The sequence below is a fragment of the Hippoglossus hippoglossus genome, chromosome 3 (assembly GCF_009819705.1).
Source record: "Hippoglossus hippoglossus isolate fHipHip1 chromosome 3, fHipHip1.pri, whole genome shotgun sequence".
NCBI lineage: Eukaryota > Metazoa > Chordata > Actinopteri > Pleuronectiformes > Pleuronectidae > Hippoglossus > Hippoglossus hippoglossus.
The window spans coordinates 32,117,298-32,145,095 of NC_047153.1; the positions used below are offsets into that span (position 1 = coordinate 32,117,298).

General features: G+C 40.8%; 1 protein-coding gene across 2 annotated transcripts in view; it reads right to left on the minus strand.

Moving 5' to 3' along the window:
• Positions 1–756: 756 nt before the first annotated feature.
• Positions 757–27,798, minus strand: part of ubap1lb (ubiquitin associated protein 1-like b) — a 39,219-nt gene continuing 12,177 nt past the window's right edge. For both annotated transcript variants that reach the window (XM_034581555.1, XM_034581556.1), the window contains 4 exons: positions 20,364–20,990; positions 8,750–8,959; positions 989–1,090; positions 757–891 (listed from right to left, as the gene is read on the minus strand). In XM_034581555.1, the coding sequence (XP_034437446.1) occupies positions 757–891; positions 989–1,090; positions 8,750–8,959; positions 20,364–20,990 (1,074 nt within the window). The remainder of the gene's footprint in view (positions 892–988; positions 1,091–8,749; positions 8,960–20,363; positions 20,991–27,798) is intronic.

The window sequence follows — 27,798 nt, forward strand, 5'->3', positions numbered from 1 at the left end:
GTATGTATTATGGATAGATGGATACATTATTGATCCCGAGGGAAATTTAGTTTAGTTAGTTTAGTTCTCTTTTGGTTTTCTAAAGCACCCAATTGAACTGGTTCTTCAGGGAACCTATAAACAAACGGTTCTTTGTGGAACCTTAAATTTTAGTTCTTTAAAGAACCCAATAAGGTTCTTTAGAGATCTCGTTGAGAAATGGTTCTTTGAAGAACCAATAAGTAAAAGGTTCCCCTATGGCATAGCAGCGGAGAACCACTTTTGGTTTTTTAAGAGTGTAGGATCTTACGTGTCAAGTATAGGAACAAGACTCTGGATTAATATATCTCTATTACTTGTATTACTTTTAATCATACATTTTTATACCAAAACAAAGTGTGAAAATAACACACATCAAACATACATCCCCACCATTATTAGGTGTATTTATCACAGGGAAAAAAAGCATAAAAAAAATGTCAAATAATAATATACAGAAAATCCAGTAGGCTTATTTTGAAGCCTCTGCCTAAATATAGTTACAATTTCACAGTATTAGACAATACAAAGTTGAGATCCAGAAAATGATATTATTACCCATGAGTCAACAAATTAACAACAACATATATAGTCTAGTAAAAAGCAAAACAACAATCCAAAAAAGCCTCATCATTATCCCCATCATCACACATTTAGTCACACTGTCAAATTTTGAGTTCCCATAGAGGTTGCAGTTATGTAAAGTGTGTGTGTGTGTGTGTATGTTTATCTGCTCCATCATGCCACACGCATCATCAGCTCCTCGAGGGCTCGTTCTCTGTGGTTCTCGTGGACCAGCAGTACCTCTTTGATGGTGTTCTGCTGGAAGCCCATCTCATTAAACTGACTCAGCAAATGAAGGAACTCCTCCGCCTCAAGAAGAAGAGATTATATATTGATTATAAATGTGTAATGTTCTGTTGTCTCTAAGATGATTAAAGAAGATGCTGTGGCTCTTTGAATGTCCCACCTTTGTTTCACAGTTTTGAAACATCTCCAGAGCCTCTTCTACCTCAGCCATGTCATAACCCAGCTGACACAGGTGGTCACATGCTACCAGGTAACTTAAGATCTGCAGACACAAACACACAAAAGTTTATTCATACAGGACACATCAAGACCTTGTGGGTCAAAAACAAATGGAGAAAAAATGCTCAAATTAAAGTTGTCCTTCACTTTATTACCAGTTTATATTGAAACAAGATAACTTGCTGTATTGCTCAAAAATAGACAATATGAGGAGAGACAATAATATACTGTCAGCATATTCCAAAATATGATGATGCGTTCCTTTAATTGAGATTGGGGATGAAATGGGTGAACAGCGGATGGCTTTTGCTAGTGGCTTGAGAGAGTGAATAACAATGGGCTATTTTTCAAATCAATTCCAATTTGTGCAAATTAATGATGAGTGATCTGTGAGCACCAAAGTTAACCACAGTGTTCCTCAGGGTTCTGTGCTGGGTCAAATCTTATTCTCATTATATATGCTTCCACTAGGAAACATTATCAGGACACACTGCTATGCGGATGACACCCAGTTATACCTATCAATAAAATCAATTAACTAAACATGTCTCAAGGACATAAAAACCTGGATGACCCACAATTTTCTCGTATTAAACTCAGATAAAGCAGAGGTTCTAATACTTGGCCCTAAACACCTGAGAGATACATTATCTAATGATATAGCTGCCCTAGACGACATTGCCCTTGCTTCCAATGAAACAGTCAGGAACTTGGGAGTGATCTTCGATCCTGATTTGTCCTTTAATTCTCACTTAAAACAAATTTCTAGGACCGCCTTTTTCCACTTGCATAATATCTCAAAAATCAGACATGTCCTTTCTCAAAAAGATGCAGAAAAACTAATCCACGCCTTTGTTACATCCAGACTGGATTATTGTAATTCCTTATTATCAGGCTCCAGCAGTAAGTCGTTAAAGACTCTGCAGCTTGTCCAAAATGCTGCAGCACATGTCCTGGAAGAGAGATCACATTTCTCCTGTATTAGCTTCACTACACTTCTGGTTAAATTTAACTCCTCACCTACATGGCCATTAATAATATGGCACCATCATACCTTAAAGAGCTGATAGTACCATATCACCCCACTAGCACATTGCACTCCCAGAATTCAGGCTTACTTGTTGTCCCTAAAGTCTCTAAAAGTTGTACTGGAAAAATTAACTAAGTGTGGTTGAAACCTATTTTATAGTTGAAGAGTAACTTTTGCAGCCCTGTCTAAAGACTTTTATGACCTGAGCTGTTTTATGGTCTGAACTGTTTATGACCTGAAAACTGCCAGACCCTTTTGCCACTTATTTACCCTCCAAAGAACGGAATGTATGTCTGCTTATCTCCTTAGGAAACACATGTAAATCAGTTGTTTGTGTTTAGATTCCTCTCTCTCCTGCACCTACAGAGAACCAGTCTGGATTGGTTCAGAGAGACAGCTCTCAGTTCTCCTATATAAGATGCTTGTATTTGAGTGTCCTGCATCTTCACTCTGAGATCCTTGTGACTCGCTGTGTTGATCCTTTCTGCAGAAAGCCCCTATTAAAATACACATGGATAACTTTGATGTTTCCAGCCTCTTGTATTTCCAGATTTCCATCACAAAGTAGAGTAGGAGCCAGGTTACACATCAGTAATGACATGACCTGGAGTCTCCACACAGACTCACAAAGACAGCCAAACGACAGCTCTTCTTCCTCTGCAGGCTGGGAGGCTCAACATGGATTCCAGGATTTTTTTCAGCAACTTCTACAGGTGCACCATAGAGAGTATCCTGACTGGCTGCATCACCGCCTGGTATGGCAGCTGCACCGCCCTGAACCGCAAGGCTTTACTGAGGGTGGTCAAGTCTGCTCAACGCATCACCAGGATGGAGCTGCCACCAACAGGATCATTAAAGACCCCTCTCAACCGCCATGAACTGTTTCTGCTTCCTTCTGGCCGACGGTACTGCAGCATCCGGGCCCGTACCACCAAACTCAGAGACAGCTTCATCCCCCAGGCCATAAGACTGTTAAACACTAACTCTAAACTAAATTTGCACAACCCAATCAGTATTACTTATATTCATTCATTCATTCTACTCAGCAAGATACTTTTATTTAGTTTAGAATTTATATTTTAGGTGTATATTTTTATTTCAATATATTTAATATATTTTAATTTATTTTTTATATTCAATTCTTTTAATAACATTTTTTGCTTTGGTGGTTTTTCAAATATTTTTCAGCATGGCACAAGAATTCCATTGCCAGCGACTCCAAGAATCTTGAATGTGGCTTTTTCTGAGGTTTCTACGTTTTTTTCCCGTTAATAGGGTTTAGTGATAGTTTTTCCTTACTCTTGTTGAGGGTTAAGGACAGAGGATGTCACACCTTGTTAAGCCCTATAAGACGAATTGTGATTTGTGAATATGGGCTATACAAATACAATTTGACTGATAGATTGATTGAATTGAAATGCTGCATAGCGTCCTTGGGTCTCTTGAAAGGCGCTATATAAATTCAAGCTATTATTATTATTATAATGCCTTATTATGAACTGTTTTGTAAACATTGTTCCTCTGCAACTGGAACGCTATCAACTCTAGTTATTCGGGTGTGATGTCAGTCTGAGGGCCGAGCTGCAAGGTGTAATGAAACGTGGCATGAGTGCTGTGGTTCAGATCAGCTTTCCCCTCAATGATCCTCCTCCTCAGCTCCACTGAACAGCCTTCAGCTCCTACTTGTCTCCTGACCTAAAAGCCCTCTTTTTCTCCTTGAGGAGGGCCTTTATGTCCCGATTAATCCACGGATTGTTATTGGAGAAACACCATACAATCGTGGGTACGGTGTTCTCTACACACAAGATAATCCTTTATTAGTCCCACAGTGGGGAAATTTGCAACGTTAAAGCAGCAAAAGGGCATTAAGGAATAAACATCAGTAAGGTAATAATAAGTAGCATGCAATACTTATAATGTAAGGAGAAATAAGAAAAATATAAAAAATATAGATGGAGTAAAAACTACATATACAGTGTAAACAGAACATGTACAGTGTGAACATACAGTGTTGCACATTAGTCATTGAATTTAATAGTGATTTGTTCAGAGTTACACCATCTATCATTCACAAACACTGCCAGCCCTCTTCCTTTCCTCTTATTGCTTTCCACTGTCCTGTCCAGCGCGGTGACCATGTCCGCTGGTGCTACAGTTAGCCAGGTCTCTGTAAACAGCATGATGCTACACTGTTGGTAGTCCCTCTCATGCCAGTTCAACACTGCTAACTCGTCCATCTTATTGGGAGATCTTACATTTCTTACGATACCAGCTCACGGAGGATGTCTGCTCTCTCGGAGGATGTCTGCTCTCTCCACGGGCAGCACCATATAGGACCAAAGCACCAAAGCTCTTTACAGGGGGAAATCTGTATATAAGGACCAATTCTACCATCAAGATTTTGTCAGGTCATCATTCAGAAATGTCTTTAAATGGTTTTGTATTTATTATTTATATATCGCTTTTCTAGTCTTGATGACCACTCAAAGCTCTTTACAGTACAGTTTTACATTCACCCATTCACACACACATTCATACAGTGCATCTATTAGCAGCACTTTGTTGTTCTATGAGGGGCAATTCAGGGTTCAGCATCTTGCCCAAGGACACTTCGGCATGCAGATGGGGAAGACTGGGGATCGAACTGCCGACCTTCAGGTTGGAGGACGACCACTCTACCCCTCAGCCACAGCCACCCATTTAACATCACCTTTCAGTTTTTTTTTCATACCTGCCATACTCAGCCAGCCTGCTTAGTGAAAATGTGTCCCTATTCTATTGAGCGGAGATCCAAACATGCACGTTTTCTGTTTCTCTGATGTAAAACAAAAGCGGACATGAGAGCATAAGAGAAAACAAAAGAGCAGACTGTAAAAACTCTTGTATTATTGTGCTACTACAAAGGGTGTACTTGCATTTTTATACTTATATAGTATAATTATAGCAGTGGTACAAAATGGTCTCAAAATGATGAAAATAAATCGAGCGATGCCTGCGAGCTAGTTCAGGCAGCCAACTTTACCCATCACTACCTTTGCTTGCCCCGCTGCTGTCAGTATTGCTGCCAGTTTCTTCAGCGTCTCAGGTGTTCTTATAATAACTGACTGCCTTTTTGGGTTACAGATCCCCACATTTAAAGGACTTTATTTTCCTATTTTATTTGGCACTTTAAGAGAGCTCTATTTTTTATTTTCATTGTGTTTTATACCACAAATCCAGTACTGTGAATATATTTTGATTGTTGTTAGGCAATAAATTTGTCATCTGTTCAACAAAGTTAAACTCCTCTTGTGAGTTTTTATTAAGGCAACCGCTCACGGACCTAGAGATATGTTAGCAATTCTAACCCTTTCTACCATTGGCTTAGAAATTAAAGGGGGCGCTACAGAAGGATGGGCAATAAAACAATATCAACAATCATCGCAGTATAAATCATTATATAGCAAATGTGTAATGCATATATGTATATATATGTTGTTTGATCTTCTCAGGTTGATAAAGTTTTGCTCTTAACAAGAGTCATTCTCTATGCACAGAAGTAAGGAAATTCTGGAAAGGAGTCAAACACTGAGTTTTATAATAAATGAAGATGTATCAGTATCCCTAGATATGCTTGCTTGGAAATAAAATGGATAGTTCACAATCTGCAGTAACACACAGTTTGATAATGTTGGCATTCCTATCTGCAAAGAACCATACTTATCAACTGGAAAGTGAAAAAAATGTTTTTTGTTTATTTAAAATAATCAAAGAAATAAATGGCTAAAGGACCTCATAGTGCTGATAAACATGGAACGTGCAGCCTCTGCCATACATGAGCATTAGAGAGACAATGATTTACAAGAGCCATGGACACTTATAAAATAATATATTTTAAATAATGGACATTTAGTTTGAGGCTCTGTTTTATTTGAATTATAAATAGAATACATGTAAACCCAGTAGGTAGAGCCAAGAAACACTGTTATGAAGGACTGATTGATGCAGTGTACCCCAAGCAAGGAACTATGCTTTATTTTACTGTATATATTTTGTCTTTAACCTCTCGCGTACTATCTTGTGATGTTGCCGTGATAATGGTACATATCAATTATTAATAATATATATTTTGTGAAACAAACGTTATTAAATAAAGAAATAATAATAAAGAAATAAAATCTCTGCCCATTGAGAGGAATTTAAGAACACAGCCTTCACCCAGGATGGAGGTAAATGAATAATCAGTCTTTAATACTAAAATAAATATTAACAATGCAACATTTATCCTGATAATTATCAATATTGTCAAACAAGAATGTTAATGATAATAATTTATCATCTTTTTACTTTCTTTTGGTCATGTTGTCCTGTAAGAACTTTCCAGCTCTCACTCCAATGTTCTCTTCTCTAAATCATCCTTAATGTGGCATGTATAATTTTCATATACATTTTGTATAAAATGTTATATTTAAAAATGCCTCCGTTGACATTGCCGTGAGCTGTTGGGAAAGGCACAATATCACAGATGCCTTCTAAGTTATGTCACTTTCCCCTTACAATGCTATTTTGTTATAAATAGTGTTCACATATGGTTGCCAAAGTAGCCCTTGCTTTTTCAACACCCTCTCAGATGTGTTAAAATAGTTTCTCTTCAACTCTTTGGATGAATTCCTAGTAATTGACCTTGTCTCGTGCCCCCTGCCAGCAGCATCTTCAAAGTTAAAAGCCTTGTACCTCTCTTAGGGCCTGATCTACTAAGATCCCAAATAAAGAGTGCTCAATTGCTTGTGCATTATAATAGATTGCACGTTTGGTTTGTGGACATTTTGTGAGTGATCTAGTAAAAATAATTGCATAAATGATAACAGGTGCAAACATGGTAGAAGCGTTAGTATTTAAATGAGTGTTTTGTGTGCGTTACTGGTTTCTGCCATGGAACATCACGGAGAGCAGAGTGGAATTAGAGGTGTTATTTGACACCTGCATTGCTCTCCAAACCATCTGTTGGCACCCTTGCTCACCAACAATGGTTGAAAACCATGATGAGATCTCCTCAAAGCTTTGCATCTCTGCCAGAGCTGCGGCCTAACACCTAAACGTTATTCCCCTTACTCCCTAAGGAGTGGCACAGCTACGACCGCAGGTCTCCATCATCCATGCTTACCATGCCATGTCAGCCTCTACAAGAAGGAATATTGATTGTTAAAGAACATCAATTACTGCACCCTTGATGCTTTAATATGTACTCTCTGCTGCCTAATGCCATTGTTGCATATCTGATGATTCGCTGCACCCTTGTCGTGGCATCTATCGCACTCCTGTCTGTCCTGGGAGATGGATCCCTCACATGTGGCTCTCTGAGGTTTTCCAGGTCTTTCCCCCTATTAATAGGGTTTTGGGTATTTTTTCCTCACTCTTGTTGAGGGTTAAGGGGAGAGAATGTTGCATCTTGTTAAGCCCTATGAGACAAATCGTGTTTTGTAAATATGGGCTATACAAGCAAAAACTTTGATTAAATAATATGTATGTGCTCTGCTGCCTAATGGAATCGTTGCTTACGACCCTCACGGCGGCTGGTGCTGGGCCAACACATAGCAGTCTCAGTAGGTAGTACGTATATTTTCCTGCATGCCAATGCGCCTACGGAGAATGGCCACACAGCAGTGGTGAATCACCCACACATCACAGTCTTACTAGTTAGTATATTCTCCTACAGGCCAATGCGTCGACGGAGAATGGCCACACTGCAGCGGTGAATGGCGCACACATAGCAGTCTCACTAGGTAGCATATTCTCCTGCAGGCCAATGCGCTTACGGAGAATGGCCACACCCCGACGATGAATGGCCCACACATACAAGATACTGATCCTTAACGCCAGGCTCAGAATTTGTGTGGTTTTGGGGGGTTACAAGTATTTGCTCATCACTCCCATTATATCTATGTAATCATATCAGGGGGAGTGATTAAGTCGGAAACTAGACCCCAAACACTACCCTGTTTTACTGTTGCAATAAACGTTTGAACGTGAGTTGTCTGACTGAAATGGAGCGATGCCTGCAAGCTACTTCAGTCAACCAACTTGAGTTGTGCTCCTCCAATCATGTGACATACATCATGTGACATACCTCACTCTCCACAATCATCTTTAATACACACCCACCTTAGTTAAGCAGAAAAATGTTTCCCATCACTCCCTTTGCTTGCCCCGCTGTGTCGTATTGCTGCCAGTTGCTTCAGCCCCTCCACCACCCCAGCCTCCACCTGTAGGCTCCGACAGGGGGGGTAACAAGTACTTGCTAATCACTCCCATCATATCTATGTAATCATATCGGGGGGAGTGATTAAGTCGGAGCCTTGATGCCAAACACTAACCTGTTCTACTGTTGCAATAACAATTTGAACTTGAGTTGTGTGACTGAATATGATTTATCGCAATAATTTCTGGCACAATATATCGTCCGACAATTTTTATTGTCATGACAGGCATTATTGGAAAGTGGGAAACATGTAAAATGTTAACTTTTGGACCCCACTGTTTACAGCAGATATTATGTTTTACTGTGTGTCCTTGTGTGTGCGCATACATGCACACTACACACGCATTGGCCAGTATACTATAGCTGTCTGAGGTCTGTGTGAAGTGCAGACAGCAAAGAAAAGTCAGAGGTATCATTGTATGTGAATGACTCACCTGATCTGGGCTCTGTCGACCTGTCCTCTGCAGGGCAATGATGGCAGTATGGACGGGGTAGCCCTGGGCTGTGATGGTCCCCAGTAGCTCTCTCTCCTCTGGGCTCAGAACTGACAGTAGCTCTGCTGACGAGTCTGAACCAGATGAGGGGAGACCTCGGGGGTTCGAGGTCACAGGGGGGTTCACACAGGAATCTGGATTGGGAGATTTCTTGGAAACAACAGTGAAGTGAGTGTATGCGTTTCTAGAGTAGAAAAAAGCAACGAGGATAGAAAATGCAGTCCTTGGACCAATATCTTTCACTCTGCATATGCTTCCTTTAGTCATTCATCAGAAAGCATCACATACTGTCATGGTTATCTGTTTTAGTTCTGTGTTTCCTGTTTTATTTAGAAGTTCTGATCTCCCTCATGTGTTTCTGTTGTATTTAATTCCTGCCTTTGTGTTTTTCCCTCCAGTTTTTAATTTTGCCTTGATTTGTTTCACCTGTTTGTTCTGTGCCACTTGTCTCTGGTTTGTCACTGTGGAGGTGGCTTAGTGAGCACTTCCAGGTGAACCAGGGAGACGGAATTGGCACAGCTGAGACTAGTTGGCCAATCAACTCTCCCTAGATTCAAAAGGGAGCCGCGCGGGTTTTTTTTAAAACATTTTATTTTTACAAATACACTTTATTTACATATTTTCCTTGTTACAATCTGTAGGTTACAATATAGTGCTGATGTAAATAAATAATTAAAAATACATCAATCAGTTAAAAAGTGTGGAAAAGAGAGCTGATAATTGCAGATTATGTTTTTTAAAAGACTCGAGATCAGAGACATGTTTGTAAAAACTGAACACGAGAACACACACACTGCCTTTGCTTCCTGCCCTTCTTTGTTCTCCACTCTGAATTTTTTGCTCACATAAACTACCATTTTGGCCTCACCTGAGAGGTAGTTAAGGAGCTGCCACTTGTCTTTGTTAAATTTGTTGTAGCCCACTCCAACCTTCTCAGTAAAAATTACGTTAAAAACCGTTAAAAAAGAGAGAAGAGACTTGTCAATCTCTTGCACTAAGTAAAAACGTGATAAACAGTCTCACACAGGTTGCAGAATGGACACTTATTAAGAACAGTTGGATTAAGAACAGAAATAAAAGTGTTGGAAGCAACGGCACCGTGTAAAATTCTCCACTGGAGGTCGACAGTCCGTTTTTTGAGGGGAGGTTTACATAAAATCCTCCTGAGCTGGGTCCATTTTCGCCCCACCTCTGTGACCACACAGTGGGGGGCCTGTTGCTCAGTCTGGACTGGTGGATGCTCTTCACATGGTTCCTGTAGAGTTTCCTTGTCACCTCTGTGTAGGGTCAGTTTTAGTTCATTCACTACAGTGAGAAGGGGGCCCGTCTTTTCCCCCAGCCCTAGGCTCAGGATGATCTCAGGGTAGGGGTCTGCAGCATCAGGTTCAGTTTCCCGGCTGTGGTAGGCCATAAGGAAGCCCTTCTCTTTCCCAGAGAGGCTCTGGGTCCAGAGCTCCAGGATCCTCTGGTCAACCCGGGTCGACTGCAGCCCCAGCAGAGAGCCCAGGGACTGGGTGTCGTCCAGCGCCGGCCCCAATGCATCCACCAGTTGCTGCAAGGTCAGAGTCCCAGACCGGGTCAGCAGCGCCATCAGGCCGGGTGTAGTTTGGTTGCTGATGTCGAGTCTGGCTCCGTGGATTAATGGTTCTCTCAACAACCAGTACAGAGAGTCATCTTTTGGGCACCTTTTATGGTAAAAAAGGGCCCATGATTTAAAAACACCTTGATAAATGTTGTCTTTTAACCGCTGGCTGTCGAGGTGGTGTCCTGTAAATGGTGTGAGCTTTGTAGACAATTGGCAAACTTTTCGGAGGAAACCTGGTCTTGTTAGGAGAGACGGCGTTCATCTTACTTGGGATGGAGCAGCTCTCTTATCTAGGAATATAACTCAGTTTATAAACCCCAAATGACAACCCAGAGTTGGGACCAGGACGCAGAGCTGCAGTGCTACACACTTCTCTGCACTCCCTCTGGATCAGTCACACAACCACAACCCCATAGAGACTATGTCTGTCCCCCGTCCCATTAAATTATTTAAATCAAACATCAACAGAGGGAGAATTCCACACAAAAAAAACTAATACAAATTAACACAACCTCTGCAACAACACAACAAACAAATACATTTAAATGTGGACTTTTAAACATAAGATCACTGTCATCAAAGGCTATTTTAGTAAATGAACTAGTCTCAGATCAAAAAAAATATTTATTGTCCCTCACTGAGACCTGGCTGCATCCTGATGAATATGTCAGCCTAAATGAATCTACGCCCCCCCAGTCATATAAATACACACATTCCCCGAGACTTTGGCCGAGGAGGTGGAGTTGCTGCTATTTTTAACTCCAGTCTATCAATTAATCCTAAACCTAAACTAAACTACAACTCATTTTTACATTACATTTCATTTAGCGGACGCTTTTATCCAAAGCGACTTACAATAAGTCTTGTTCTTAGTCTTCCACACCCATCCAAGAAATACCAACAGCCAATCATATTTGCTGTAGTTTACCGTGCTCCGGGGGCTTATTCTGAATTTTAACGGAATTCCCTGAGTTTTTATCAAGCCGAGTCCTAAAGACAGATAAAGTTATTATTGTCGGTGACTTTAATATTCATGTTGACAATAATAATGATAGCCTTAGTGTAGCATTTATTTCAGTACTAGACTCAATAGGTTTCAGTCAGTGTGTACACCAACCCACTCATTGTTGTAACCACACACTTGACCTTGTATTATCATACGGTGTCAAAATTGAACATCTAATAGTACTTCCACATAATCCGATTCTATCAGACCATAATTTAATAACCTTTGATTTTTCATTATCAGAATATATGCCACTTATAAAAAACTCCTTTTCTAGATGTCTACCTGATAGTGCTGTTGCTAAATTTAAGGAAATAATTCCAATTACATTTAACCCCCTATTATCCGTCGATATAACCAACGAATTCTTTAAAATCCCTAGCTCCACTGAGATTGACCATCTTGTCGATAGCTCTGTAAAGTCATTACGATTAACATTAGACTCAATAACGCCTCTAAAAAAGAAACGTGTACAACATAGTAAATTAGCTCCCTGGTATAATTCCAACACACATGAATTAAAACAAGCGTCAAGAAAACTAGAAAGGAAGTGGCGCTCCAGCAACCATGTTGAATATCTCCTAGCCTGGAAGAATAGTGTTAAAGCATATAAGAAGGCCCTCCACAAAGCAAACAACCCCAGGTTTCTCTTCAGCACTGTAGCCAGGCTGACAGAGAGTCACACCTCCACCAAACCCAGTATTCCTCGATCCCTGAATAGCAATATCGTTATGACCTTCTTTTATGATAAAATTCTAACTATTAGAAATAAAATCAACCATCTCCTGCCTTCAGTTGGCACTAATACCCTATTAAGAACAGAAATCTCAGGAACAGCTGAGAATCTTACAAATTATTGAGACAGCTTCTCTACAAAATTAGTTAAAGAAATTCTGCCCCTAATTGATAACACAATCCATCTGTCAGTATCATCAGGATATGTACCACAGTCCTTTAAACTAGCTGTAATCAAACCCCTTCTCAAAAAACACACCCTAGACCCGGAGGTTTTAGCCAACTACAGACCGATATCCAACCTCCCCTTCCTGTCTAAAATCCTTGAAAAGGCTGTAGCCAATCAGCTTTGAGTTTCTTCAGGAAAGTAATATATATGAAGACTTTCAGTCGGGGTTTAGAGCTAATCACAGCACGGAGACAGCCTTTGCAAAAGTCACTAATGACCTTCTAATAGTCTCAGATCAAGGGTTTTTGTCTGTCCTCGTTCTGTTCGATCTTAGTGCAGCATTCAACACTATTGACCATCAAATTTTATTACAGAGACTAGAACAGTTAATTGGCATTAAAGGAACCGCCCTGAACTGGTTTAAATCCTATTTTTCAGATCGATTCCAATTTGTGCAAACTAATGATGAGTCATCTGTGCACACCAAAGTTAACCACGTTGTTCCACAGGGCTCTGTGCTCGGCCCAATTTTATTGTCATTATATATGCATCCACTAGGAAACAAACTCTGTAAATTTCCACTACTATGCTGATGACACCCAGTTATACTTGTCAATAAAACCTGAACAGTGTAATCATGAACTAAACTCCAAGCATGTCTCAAGGACATAAAAACCTGGATGACCCGCAATTTTTCTCTTATTGAACTCAGATAAAACAGAGGTTCTAATACTTGGCCCTAAACACCTTAGAGATACATTATCTACATATTGACATTGCCCTTGCTTCCAATAAAACAGTCAGGAACTTGGGAGTGATCTTCGATCCTTTAATTCTCACTTAAAACAAATTTCTAGGACCGCCTTCTTTCACTTGCATAACATCTAAAAAATCAGACATGTCCTTTCTCATAGGAGCATAAACATTGATAAAAACAGCAGTAAAATGGTCAAACTGAGCTTTTACTAATAGAAGCCTCCCCTCGATAAAATGCTGGTCCTCCAGTGAGTTTGGTTTAAAAGCCCTGGAGAAGTGGAAGCCCACTCCTCCACTCAGAGAAGTGTTGTGACTTATAATGGCTTCCTCTCCCCACTCCCTCCTCTAGTCAGACTCATTATTAAAATCACTATATGTTTCTTGTTAAAACAGAACATCTATCTTTTTTATTTTAGCTGTTTAGTAAATGAAAGTTCTTTTCTTTTGGTCTCTTGCACCATTTACGTTTAAAAGCCCCACATCCATGGTCCTTTCTTCTTCCCCTTCACCTCCCACCTCCCTTGCAACCCGGTGCATTAACAGAACTCATCCCCGTGTGTTGGGTCGTACACAGCAGCGGGTCACCGCGGAGAGGTCAGCCACTTGGGCGGGGAGCCCAGTGAGCCTGTCCGCCGACAGTGGGCCTCCGCCGCTCCTCCGCCGCTCCGGTAGCAGTGGAGTAGCGGGGGCCTCCGCCCCAGCGCCCGTAGGTGTCCCAGGACCGGGTGGGGTCGGGTCATTCTGTCTCGGACAGGATTTCACCATGTGTCCCTCCTCTCCACAACCGAACCACTTCATCCCGATGAAGATGCGAAAATCACGTAGTCATAATCATCTACTCTAATGTGGAAGCAGAGGTTGAGCTCCTCATTCCGGTTGTTGAGTATCATGTAGAGCTGTCTGCAGTGAGACACTACGTGCTTCAGTAATGGAAACTTACATCCAGACAGCATCTTTTTGATTGGGGACGCCACCTTCCCATGTCTGGACAGCTCTCTACTGAGGAACTCATCAGTGAGGAAGGGAGGGACATTGGGGACAGGACCACCTTGGTGGTGACCAAGGTGGTCCTGTCCAATGTTGGGACAAAGGCAGCACCTGTACAAAATAATCATTCACAGTGATTCCCGTCTCGACGACTGAGTTCACCTTTTCCAACCAATCCAGGAAAACGACCACGGCGCTGTTCATCCGCACGGCCGACACAACACTGCTGTGGCCGACCTTCTCCCCCACAGCGAGGCCAATGTTCTCCACGCTGCAGGGGAAGGTGGCAGAGATTTGAATGCCATGTTTGCGGGTTAGAGATTTAAAGTTCCCGCTGGCCATACCTGCCACGCCATCGACAAGACACCGGTGAGGGAAAATTAAAGAAAAACACCAAACTATTAACTACTGTGAACCTTTCACCAATAACTGGGTGAAAATAATATCATTTACAAAAAGAAAAAGAAAATAAAGAACACTCACTCACACACCACAATCTCCAAGCATCGAGTGCAGCACCGCAGAGTATTACCCCCACTAGCTACCCCAAACGGCCGCACCAGCCACCGACTAATAAATATACACAGCAAATTCCGCCCCTCTCCCACACACTGGCTACTTATTGTATCCCTGTTGTTACTAACTATAGGCCAATATATATATAGCTCGCAGGTCCAATCACCTAATCTCGGTCCCCATATCTCTATCCCCTATCACACCCAGCTGCTAGAGCTTTGCCCACCAAACTATGAATATTTAAGCACTCCCAGGAATAATGGCAGAATAGGTGGCCTAGCTGTTGTTTTTAAAAAAGAGAGAGACATTTTCTAGTTTTGAGGCTGCTAAGTTCACAATTTGCAGCACCGTTCCGGTCCTTGGTCTAGTTATTTATCGCAGTCCCAGACCAAATGTCAATTTTGCCCCCAGAATTCTATGAACTTTATCGTTAATTTTTTTTAACTATGATAGCGCTATCATTGTTGGGGATTTTAATATCCACATTGATGACCCAACCAATGGTTTCGCAACTGAATTTTTAAACATCACAGAGTCTTTTAATCTAATCCAAAATGTTGCTGGTCCAACTCATAACCATGGCCACACAGATCTAGTCTTTACCCTCAGTCTGAGCATCAATTCCTTGACCTTAGAGGATGTATTTGTCTCTGACCATCTCTGTGTTAAGTTAGACTCCCTGTTCCACGTTGCCCAAAAAAAACATCAAAACCACTAAAAGCTCACGCATTTTAAATGACCATAGTGCCTCAAAATACTAATCTATCTTTTCCACGGGTCTTCTTGACCATAACCCTTATGAGTCATCCGATCCAATATTTTACTCAATGGCTTTAATAATACCTGTCAAACCACACTGGATTTCATAGGCCCTAATAAAACAAGATTGAAATCACCTGTTATCACCTCTCCATGGATTGATGACAGGCTACGAGAACTCAAAAGGCTCAACGGAAGTTTAAAAAGACCAAACTGCATGTCCACTACTTATATACTTACCCTGTTAAAAGTTTTATTTTAGTAGTTTTTCCTTACTCTTGTTGAGGGTTAAGGACAGAGGATGTCACACCTTGTGAAAGCCCTATGAGACAAATTGTGATTTGTGAATATGGTCTATACAAATAAAATTTGATTGATTGGTTGATTGATATATATGAAAGACCTCTTAACTTCCTATAATAACAAAAGTAAAATTGCAAGAGCTAACTATTTCTCCAAACTAATAACCAGTCAAAACCATCAATAGACTTATAAACCCTGCTCCTTCTGCCCTTCTAGCCACTTCAAATACTGACTGTGGAAAGTTTTTATCTTTCTTTAACCCTTGTGTGGTGTTCGGGTCTGTGGGACCCGTTATCAATGTTTGCTAAAAGAAAAATGATGCGATTAATAATTTTTCCAAGATTATTTTAATAACTTCTCCCACATACATTTTGCAGCTCTTGACTCCCTATAATTCCAGTCGTAACCTGAGATCGGCCAGCCTGTCCCTGTTGGCTGTCCCTAGGTCAAGGCTGGCTTCTCAAGGTGACCAGGCTTTCTCTCTCAGGGCCCCAAGGCTCTGGAACTCCCTGCCTGACGAGTTTAGGCTCACCAATACACTACCGATCATTAAATCACTGCCCAAAACATATTTTTACAGAAAAGCATTTCTAACATGCGACTTGTAATTATTTTCATTACAACAATCTGTCTTATAGAGTTCAAGTGTGATGTTCCGGACCCCCCCACATCTCTCTCTCTTTTCTACTCCCTCTTTGCCACCCCCTCCTCTCTTCCCCATTTATCTCCGCTCACCCCAACCGCTCTAGGCAGATGGCCGCCCACATTGAGTTTATTGTCTCCACAGTCGCCAAAGTGCTTGCTCATTGTGGGAACTGTTGGGTTTCTCTATAAACTTCAGGTCTTGACCTTATTATGTTATGATTTGGCTCTTAAATTGAACAGAATATATTTTATGTCAATCGAATGTTAATTTTGCCATGGACTTTTGTTTGAAGCACTTGTAATCTTGTTTAGATAAGTGATAGTGATAGGGCTTTAACAAGGCGGGACATCCTCGTCACTTAACCCTCAACAAGAGTAAGGAAAAACTACAACAAAAAAAAACTTTTAACAGGGGAAAAATAACGTAGAAGCCTCAGAGAGAGCCAATTGTGAGGGATCCCTCTCCCAGGACGGACAGAAGTGCAAAAGATACCACATGTAATGGAGAAAATCAGAAAAATCAGATTATTTACAGAATTGATTAGAAGAAACAGTTTGTAGCATAATGAAGGTAAATTAATTGATGGATTATTTTCAGTAATGGTAGAGTATCTAAGTAGACATATTGTATATCAAGCACTCTTGTTGTAATCATAGTCCATGGTCAGCAGCCACCACGATCATGATCCACCATCATGATCGGATGTCACCATAGTCCACAATTCAAACTCAATTCAAATTCCTGGTCTCTCTCTCCCCCTCTCCGCCAACAAACAGGAAGTGCTTGTAACATCTCTGCACATGCTCCGAAATGCCTAAAACTTGTGTGTACAATGAGAATCACTACATAAACACACCCTAAGGACAATATTTGGCAGCTGAGGTAAAATAGCTCAACAGCGCCACACTTTGTATGTTCTACCACACTAATTAAAATGCCTAACACCACTTGATGTTAGTGGATGTTAGGGACATGTCTTCAGTTGTGTACCTTAGCATCATCAGGTGTTTCAGCCTATTAATCACAATACACCCTCTTCTAAGGCAGGCCCACAACAGATCTGGGTGCATGTCCCTAGCATCTTGGGGCCCATTTGGGATCTTTTCTCCTGATCCAGAGCCATTGGCTGCTGCGTTCTGCAGTCCGTGATGTTTATTTTATGGTCTGGCGCAGGGCTTTTCCGTGGATTCTAAGATATCTGAACAACCTGATGCTGGATGTTCCAATAAAACCCCTGCATCCAACCTCCACAGGGCAAATTATTGCTTTCGCAGGATGTTGGACCAGAGTATCAGGTGTGGTCTCAGGGTGGTAGTGACAATATGTGATGGGACTGTAAGCCGCTTGCACCACGTCCACCAACATTTCCCAGTCTCGTGACAAACTTATGATCATGTGTTATTGATCGATGGTGTCTGATGATGTCTGCGTGTCGCTCCGGTCATTTTAACACTGAGACCTGACTGCGACCTCCTCGTGTTGTACTGAGCACAAAATGTTGACGAGTCATTTTTCATGATGTTTAAATGCAGTCTAATAAACTCTGGAGTGAATCAAACAAACACTAAGTTACTTCATGTACTGATCAGGTCCTAATAACTGATGGGTGTTTAGTAGTTAAAGTGAGAGCAGGTCAGAGTGGAGGAGGACACAGAAACTCCAGCTCGGTACAAACCAACTGCAGCTTCTGCTCTGATCATTGAGCAGCTGTGACCAGAGAAACTCAGTGTTTTCACTGTTGCCACTGTTCTTCAACAAAGTCACTGACCGGCTGCTTCACGTGAACGAGCTCTGATCTCACTGTGTGTGTCTCTCTGAACAAGTGAGTGGGGGCGGGGGGCGGAGCCCTCGGGCCTGTGTGTGTGTGCGCTGTCTGGGAGCACACACACACATTCGCCTGCTCCTGGTATTTCACATGATGGCCTGATACGATGATGATTTAAAAAATAAATAGATGCGGGCAACTTAAGATAGACATATGATATTTTATCGCGGGCCGGATATAATGGTACTACTGGCTGACAGTGAGTTTGACATGTCTGCGCTAGAGGTTTCTTCCAGTTAATAAGAAACTTTTTTTCTCTCCACACACTAAAGCGCTTGCTCATTGTGGGAACTATTGGGTTTCGCTACAATTTTTAAGGTCTTGTTTTAAGTGCCTAGAGATAATGTTTATATACGCTATACAAATGTAATTGCTAAGTCAGTCACATTTTACAGCAGGCTGGAGAAGAGTAACCATTGGATCCAGCTTTGCTAGGATCCTTATCCTATTAATCCCGATGAACCTCTTATAACTTAAAAGGATTCAGGGAGCAGACTTTACAGTCTATTTTCAGGGTTGAGAACCCTGAAAACATTCTTGAAATGTGTGCTGAAAAAACTTATAAGATGAGGATGAATTTCCTCTTCCAGTTACTCAGCATCTATTGCACTTCTGTCCATCCTGGGAGAGTGATCCCTCACATGTAACATGTAAACCTTTTAAGGTTTCTTTGTTAGTTTTTCCTGACTGACGGTTAAGAGCAGTTGATGTCGCAACTTTATGTTTAGCCCTATGAGACAAATTGTGATTTGTGAATATGGGCTATACAAATATAATTTGATTGATTGATTGTGTTCATGTCATTATGAAGCCTGTTTGTTCCTGGTTTAAGTAAGTATATTTAAACCATGCTCCAGGAAAAGTCAACACCCCAGCTCAGACTGAGGGTTATCTTTAATGCAGTGTGCAAAGCATTAACTGCCTAAGCCGCTCTATAATCTCTAGCGCTGAGGCCACGTGGATGAAACAGCATTGTCAAAGCAGCGTGACAGATTGTGATGTACAAATAAAAAAAAAGTATTTGTTGATTAATTAAAATTCAGAGCAGAATCCAATACAATTGAAGTTAATAGTGAGTCCTTCTTCTGACGTAATTGGATGTTATGTTTTTTTCTGTAGGCTTTGGTCACCAATTACTTCATTTGTATTTGGTTCGGCTCTAACACTGTTTACCCCTGAGACGGCTAAAATTATGAATAAATTCATGGATAAAAACAGTGCCAATGGGGTAACAGGAATGAGTAATCTCATGATCATTCAGCTTGTAAACAGGCCATTAGACACCACTTTAAATTATAAATTGACTGTATTCATATCGCGCTTTCTATTCTTAAAGACCACTCAAAGCGCTTGACATTACAGTTTTGCCATTCACCCATTCACACACACACAATCACACAGTGCATCTATGTGCGGCACTTTCTCTATCATACATCACTTAAACACTGTCGTCGGGGCAATTTGGGATTTAGTATCTTTCCCAAGGAAATAGAGATCAAACCACCAACTTTCTGGTTAGTGGATGACCCATCGTATCTCCTGAGCCACTACAGTCGCCTAGTGTACTGTCAGCAACACTCAAAAGTGAGTTCAACTGCAATGGTTCCTATAACATGTGATTGTATAGTCAAATTATGAGCAAGCACAATTACAAGTACTCCTAATAAAGTATTTTTGTTTTGTTTTCCTCATTCATCTGTTCATCACTCCCCTATCCCTTTTTTTTTTAGATATGTTAAGCTATTATGATACCAAAGTTATTACTGTTGAACCTTGATGACTCTTGTTTGTCTTATAAACTTGGAGCACAGTCCCTACAAGTTGGCACTTTGACCTCACTGTTTTTCAGATACAGTATGCTTAAGGACAGAATATTAACAGTTAAAAATGCATCACTGTTTATGATGTGTACATTGATAGAAAAACACAGAAAACACATACTGTGGGTGATATAGTTATAAATGTCAAAAGACAGAGCATGTCAAATGGAAAAGAAGATTAGATGAAACATTACTATTTTGAATTTAACATTTGTAAACTGCAAATGCAATTTTACTTATTTCATTGTCACTATACATTTTCGCATTCTCATTTTACAAGAATTAACATTTTCCATTTCCTTTTCTTTCTAACTTTATGTGTGGCCTTATTATTCATTCTAGGGTAATAAAACAATAGTCTGTTTAGTTTTCACAGTTAATTTTAATTATGACCAAAACATTTTTCAAACACCACTGTCTACAGATATTAAAATATTAATATCTTACCATTGTGCTGTAGTTAGTGATGCTGGGCAGCATTTGGACTGTATTAGCTCTGTTGTTTGGAACTCGGATGGTGATTGCAGAATTGGAAACTCTGGTGTTGGGGGTCTTGGTGTGAAGGATTCTGTGTGAGAACAGACTATGTTGGTTGTCTTCATTTGGATCAAGTTGTGAGGACATCTCCAGCACAGACAGGGAGCACTGTCGTAGATTCTTCCTGCGCTGGTGTGGCAGGCTGCTCAAACAGGCTGGAGGGTTCAGCAGGTCTGCAATAAATGCTTTCTGCTGACCACGCTGGCGTGAAGCAGCTCCATTTGGGTAGACTGTCATTGACACACATGTTTTTGCATTCTGGGCCATGCTCTCCCCTTCATTTTCAGAATCTAAGATGGTAAACTTGGTGCACATTATATCTGCGTTGAGGCTGTGGGAGCGCTGTCGAGGGTTGGGCTCCCAGAAGTCAGAGCTATGTCGGTTTGCCACGCAGCTCTGCTGAGTGCTGCTAAACATCATCCAGTATGGAGGACAGGATGGCAGCAGTCCTGATGAGGAGGAAGAGAGCTGAGGCCGATGACTGGTGACACCACTCTGCAGCCCTGTTAGCACCCAGTTCTCCAGGCAGAAGTCATACTGTTACATGGAGACACAAAATATTAGTGATAGAGTCACTTAAGTTCCAGGTTTCTGAGGTCCACTATGAAGCTCTCTCTTTATATGTCCATAATTTTTTCTCAACTGTGACATTAGCATGTCATGTTAGTTTATCTGTTGGTAAAATACTGGTCAAAAGTCAAATATATCAAAACACACGTTGCAGGTATTAATATGGAACTTCATGTTATAGCCATATTTATATGATTATCACGTAATTTACTTTCTTTATAAGGCTGTCAAAATTAACACGTTAAAGCGGGATGATTAATTTGTGGAATTAACGCGTAATTTTTAACGCATTAACGCATGTGCAGAATGACCTGCTCCATGTACGTATACCCGCCCCCACTCACTCGCCCAGAGTGACACACACAGTGAGATCATAGCTCGTTCATGTTAATCAGCCGGTCAGTGACTTTGTAGAAGAAAAGTGAAACACAGAGTTTCTCTGGTCACAGCTGCGTCCTGATCAGAGCAGAAGCTGCAGTTGGTTTGTACCGAGCTGGAGTTTCTGTGTCCTCCTCCACTCTGCTCTCACTTGACCTAATAAACACTCATCACTAGTTATCAGGACCTGATCAGTACATGAAGTAACTTAGTGTTTGTTTGATTCTAGAGTTTATGAGGCTGCATCTAAACATCATTAAAATGACTCATCAACATTTTGTGCTCAGTACAACACGAGACGTGACGCTCACAGTCAGGACTCAGTGTTAAAATGAGCGCAGCGACATGCAGACATGATCCGACACCATCGATTCATAACAGAACACATGACCGTAAGTTTGTCACCTAAATCATCCCAATAAAAAATGAACTATGAACTTGAACTAGTTCATTTTCATCTGCATGAACTGAACTTGGAACTCATTCTTTTTAACTGTGAACTGGCTCAACACTGCTTCTACAGGTTTGGTTGTTTGTTTAATTTAAAAAAGAAAAGAAAAAAGCATTATTCAACCATCCTATATTTGCTAAAAAAATAAAAGAGCAAAGGCTAAGATGCCCCAATTGTTTAGGATAAAGGTTATCTTTAAGTTTGATACAAAAAAAAGTTCTAAATAACATCATCCTATGTTTGCTCAGAGGCATAGCAAAGAGACAGCCAAATTTAATTATGGTGTGGTATGTTTTAGTTTGATTTTATTTTATTTTTCAATCTTAATAACTATCATTTGGACTTGTCATCAATAAAAAAACAAATGTTAAATGTATATATCCGCCTTCTGTCATTTATCTTTCCATTCCCACAACAATATACATAGAAAATGGGAATTTTTCGGGCATTTAGAAATAGTGATTAATCTGATTAAAAATTGTAATCGTTTGACAGCCCTATTTCTGTGTATGGGTAATTTATTTAATTCATTATTATTTGAGTTACTGAATTTTTTAATTATTGCCATATTACACACTTTTATTTATTGTTTGGTCAGGTGTTGGGTGGGTTAAAGTTTAAACATGCTGTGAGTGCGTCTTGGAAATGCCCCAGTCTTCTACCTGTTCAAGGCATATCGCCACTGGCAGATTTAGAAAAAAAAGAAGAGGTTACATTAATAATAATAATAATAATACATTTTATTTATAGGCGCCTTTCAAAGCACTCAATGTCACCTTACACGGCAGATAAAAAACACAACAACATACAATGTATCAAAAACATCAATAAAATGAAATGAACAGTGAATAAAAAATAAATAATAAAATAACATTTGATAATTTTAAGGTTTTCTGTCATTGTAATGTCACTTCAAAGATATAATGTCACCATGCCGGGCAATTGACCTTGTTGGAGTGGGCACTATTTTATGAGCTAGGCAGGCGTCTGCCTACTGAGAAGATCTTAAAGGAATTTACAAACTGTTAGCACTGTCTCATCCAACTCTAAACTAACTTGCATCTTCAACCAGCAGAGTGCCCCTAAAAGTAGTGCACAATCTAATTCCTCTGGCAATGTGGTCCCTGATTTCTACCACACCAATGACTTGGTTAACTCTTTATTCCCTGTGCTCTTCAATGTTAGACCTCATTGCTCCTCTAAAAATATATATACAACACTAACACGATTAAACAGCCTTGGTTAAATGACAGTATTGGAATATGTAACAGGAGATGCAGAAAAGCAGAGCGATCATGGAAGAAATCCGGTGTTCAGGTCCACTTCGTGTCTAGGAAGTGTTTAATCCTCTATAATAGGACAGTGAAAGAGCAACAACATATTTTTCTGAACTCACACAATCCCAGATTCCTCTGCCACTTCTGACTGAGATGCAGACTGTGAAATCTTTTTACTGCACTTAAGGTCTGGCATTACCCAAAATCCTACCAGGATTCACTGTTCTATCTCTTTACCTACGTCTGAACTTCTTTAAACCATGTCCCGAATAAGCATATCCTCCAGCCCTTTTTAAAATATTCTAACTATCCTACTTGCTGTCTATCATATACTGCTCCATGTCAACTGCCTACTGCATATCCTTGACTATTATAAATGTGCCTGTATCCAGCCAGTCCTAAAAAAACCCCACCATGATCATTTTTTTAGCCAATCTCTACATATCCTTTTATTTCTAAGTTTATGAAAAATTGTTTGTAAGCAAGCTCTTGCAGCTGTGGAAAATTCTAGTATTTTTGAAAAGCCCCAATCAGGTTTCCATCAGCATCACAGCAATAAGACTGCCCTTCTAGAAGTCACTTATGACCTTTGAATAGACTGTATGGTGTGCACACAGCACTGCAGACTCATGCCCTTCTATGGGCATTGGCAGGTCGTTTACCTATACTAATGAGGAAAAACTGTGTGGCGGTAGCCCATCAGAAAAAAAAGGCATGCTAAAAAGTGAATGGTTCATCAACTTGTGTCCTAGATCCCATTCCAAAGTTACTTAAAGAAATTCTGCCTCTTATAAAATAGGACTTTACTGAATATAATCAATCGATTGTTATCATCAGGATATGTACCACAATCTTTTAAGTAAGCTGTAATCAAACCCCTTCTCAAAAAACCGACACTGGACCCAGAGGTTTTAGCAAACTACATACCGATATCCAAACTCCCCTTACTGTCTAAATTACTTGAGAAAGTTATAGCCAATCAGCTGTGTGAATTTCTACAGAAAGGTAATCTAGCAGCATATACGGGCTCCACTAGTCGAGGCAGAGTGCACACAGCCTCGCAGGACAGAGAGCCAGGCGGAATGCACGGGCCATTGAACGAGCCACAGTGCGCAATGCCCGGCTAGACGCACACAGAGCGAGTGCCACTCCTCACCTGCCGAGTATTTGGTGTTATTAAAAAAAAATTCCAGCGTTCCAGAGATCCAAGTACCTGCCCCATTAAGTTCACCCACACGCTTTTCTCTGTGATGAAGATGAACAAAAACCCACACAGGAGTCGTCTCACTGATGCACACCTTCACTCCATCTTGAGGGTTTCCACAGCACAGAACCTAACCCCAAACATTAATGACATCTAGCTCTGGCACATAAAAGAAGGATGTAGCCTACCTAAATATGTTTTATTTTTGCACTTTATCCAATATCCTGTCTATCATGTTTAATAAATGTTGACCCTGTTTGGCCCTTGACGTAGTCCCAGTATTTTATGTTGGCCCTCTCTGTGATTGAGTTTGACACCACTGTGCTGTTCACGCTGGTTTTGAAAAGGTGGTCACACAAAAGTTTTGGCCGGTCTTGTTTGCAGAGGCGGACTTAACCATTAGGCAAAGGTCTGCAATTGCCTTGGGCCCCGAACTACCATAAAACACCTAATAAACGTATGGTTTACTTAGTAAACCATACGTTTAGTAAACCATACGTTTATTAGGTGTTTATTAGGTGTGTAGTAAACTTTACTACAACGGACTATTCCATGAGCGCATCTACGTAAGTGATTCGGGGTGTAAACAGAGACTGATGAGTAGGGATGAGCGAGTACACCATTGCTACATTACATTTCATGTAATACTTAACTCAACGAGTTTTCATACACATTTTTTTTATTGATTTTTATTTTTACTTTTTAAAAATGACATTGTGTGTGAGTGTGTGAGAGAGAGGATCGCTCGCTCCGTGTGCGTCTAGCCAGGCATGGTGCACTCTGACTCGGCCAGTGGAGCTTGTTCGAGCCGCCTGGCTCCCACTCACTCACTCGGCTTGTGGAGAGGAGATCTGGCTACATATGCATCTAGCCGGGCGTGGTGCACTCTGACTTGGCCTGTGGAGCCTGTGCATGCTGTCAGGCTCACTCGGCTAGTGGAGAGGAGCGCTCGCTTCGTGTAAGTCTAGCTGGGCACATTCTGACTCGGCCAGTGGACGCTGAGGATATATGATCATAGTTAACGATGTTAAGCGTTAGTATCCCAGTGGACAGAGTGGCCGTGACAATGACATGATTGTAATGTGTGGCGCTGTGTGGCGCAGCAGCAGTGAGCTTTTTATAGGCTCTGTGTAGTGGAAGAGCTCTGTGTGTGGCTGGCCTATCAAGGAATGATGTGGACACAGCTATCCAATGAGGATTTTCATTCATCACGAGTAACGATATTGACACATTTTACTCGTATGGTACTTGTGTCCTGTAAAATTACATTATCGGTACCGGATACCCAAATATCCGAGTATTCGGCCTAACCCTATTAATGAGTGAGAGAGGTGGTGTAAAACGGCTGTAAGATGAAGTGAAGCTACCCAAGCTGTTGCGAAAAACGGAAGAAGCGGCAGGGCGGTAAAAGGTTTTTGGCAACACTGCTAAAGGTGACAACCCTTTTTTTTAATACTTTATTTACAATTTTCAGATACATAAAGTGTTGACAGGACATAATACAAATTCAAAAACATTCAAACATTTTTTTTTATAGATGGCTCATTTCGCTTGTTCTCCCTTTAATTGTCTTGCCAATAACTTTTGTGGTTTGTCGCCAAACTCAAAGTGTCTCTGTTAAAGTTTGAGAAGTGTTTTACCAATCTGTTCCCCCAGAATTAAAAACACGCTTGACAGTATCGGAGCCAGCTACGCGGCAACATCAACCCTCTCATTGGGTGAGTTACAGGTGACACAATGTCACTTCACGCTATATGTGATTCAATATCAAATATATCGAGATAAACTGCTTGAGGTTAAACGCCTTAAGTATATTTGGTTACGCCTTAAATGTGTTTTTCTTCTCCCTGATATTCGTGTTGTGCTCTGTTATACAAACAGCAAGAATATATTTTTAACAATCCACTTTTTGCACTTCATGTTTTTTTACATTGGTTGCTCTGCAAATTTTTACGCTTAAATGTGGCTGTTATTGGATTTGCACTGCATATGCCTACGTTCATATACAATTATTTTAGCTATAAAATGAATAATATGTATGGTAATAGTTGATTCTAGTCCTGTGTGTGGATCATATAGTTGTGATTAAAGGTGTGGGTGGGCCGCACAAATTTTTCAGTTTTCAAATTGGGCCGCGGCATTCTTAAGTTTGGGAATGCCTGCCCTACGTTATTACCTCCGGTGGACGCACATTCACCGTCTGTTCCCACCATGCTCTGCTCCAGTGGCTCCACCGCATGAAAGATACCTACTAATGTGGTAGTGGGGTGTGATCAGCGTTGGCTGCAGGAGGGAGAGAGTGGGGATGGGGTTCTGGGATCGGTGCCAGGGAGAGAGTCTGATTGTGCACATGTGTTCCATGTTAACTAATGACTCTCTCCTCTTTATCAGCAGTAGCGCGCTGGGACACGGGCCCCCAGAGAAGAAGGAGACAAGGACTGGCGAGAGAGCCAGCATGTATATATGTGTTTTTATCGGTCTGCGTAGAGAGAAAATAAAGAAAACATTACAATACAACAGAGCTTGTTTGGTTGGTGGGTGTTTTGCGGGTGATCTACTAAAAATAATTGCTTAAATGATAACAGGTGCAAACATGGTAGAGGGAGTAGTATTTATTAACTGTTTTCCTCCGTGGAACATTACGGAGAGCAGAGTGACTGCAAGCACAAAGCGAAATTTAATGCCATGCAATTGGAGATGTTAGTGGAAGAGGCAAACAAACACGATGTTGAGCTACAGCAAAGAAATATTAATATAACTCAAAGAAACATGATATGGGAGAGTATTTGCGAGAAAGTAAATGCTGATGGTAAAATAAAAAGAACAACCAATGAAATTAAGAGAAGATGGCAGGACATAAGAAGAAGAACAAAAGAAAAAAAAGCTCATAATAAAACCTGGGCAAATAAAACCTGTTGGGGGGCTGGAAGAGATGCCTAAATATTGAGCAGCAGGTGCAGTTCACTTTCTGTTGCACGAGCGCTCAGGCGCGACACGCGGGCCATTATAGCACACCAGGCAGCACGTCAGCGCTGTATCTGGTCTGACGATGGCCATCAGTGCCCTGGAAAGAGGGATCGAAGATGGGGTACAGGCAGTGGTGAGGTCTTTGTAAATCACAATGCGTGTGCTAAATTAAAGTATTTGCATCTACTCCTCCCAATATTTTGCGCACTCGGGTAGAAACGCCCGATATTGCATATTCATTAAGGCAAACTTAATGGACAGAACGTATTATTCTGCAAGCAATCCTCAGTGCGCACCATTAGTAGATCAGCTTGCATGTTTTTTTGCGGGTGAAATCAAGTTTGCACACGTTTCACACACGCAAACCTTTAGTAGATCAGGCCCTAGGTGTTTATTTTGACAGTGTTTTTAAATTTGACAAGCAGATTTATTCCATTGTTAGGTCTAGCTTCTTTCAGTTAAGACTTATAGCTAAGGTAAAAGCCTTCATAACCTCTA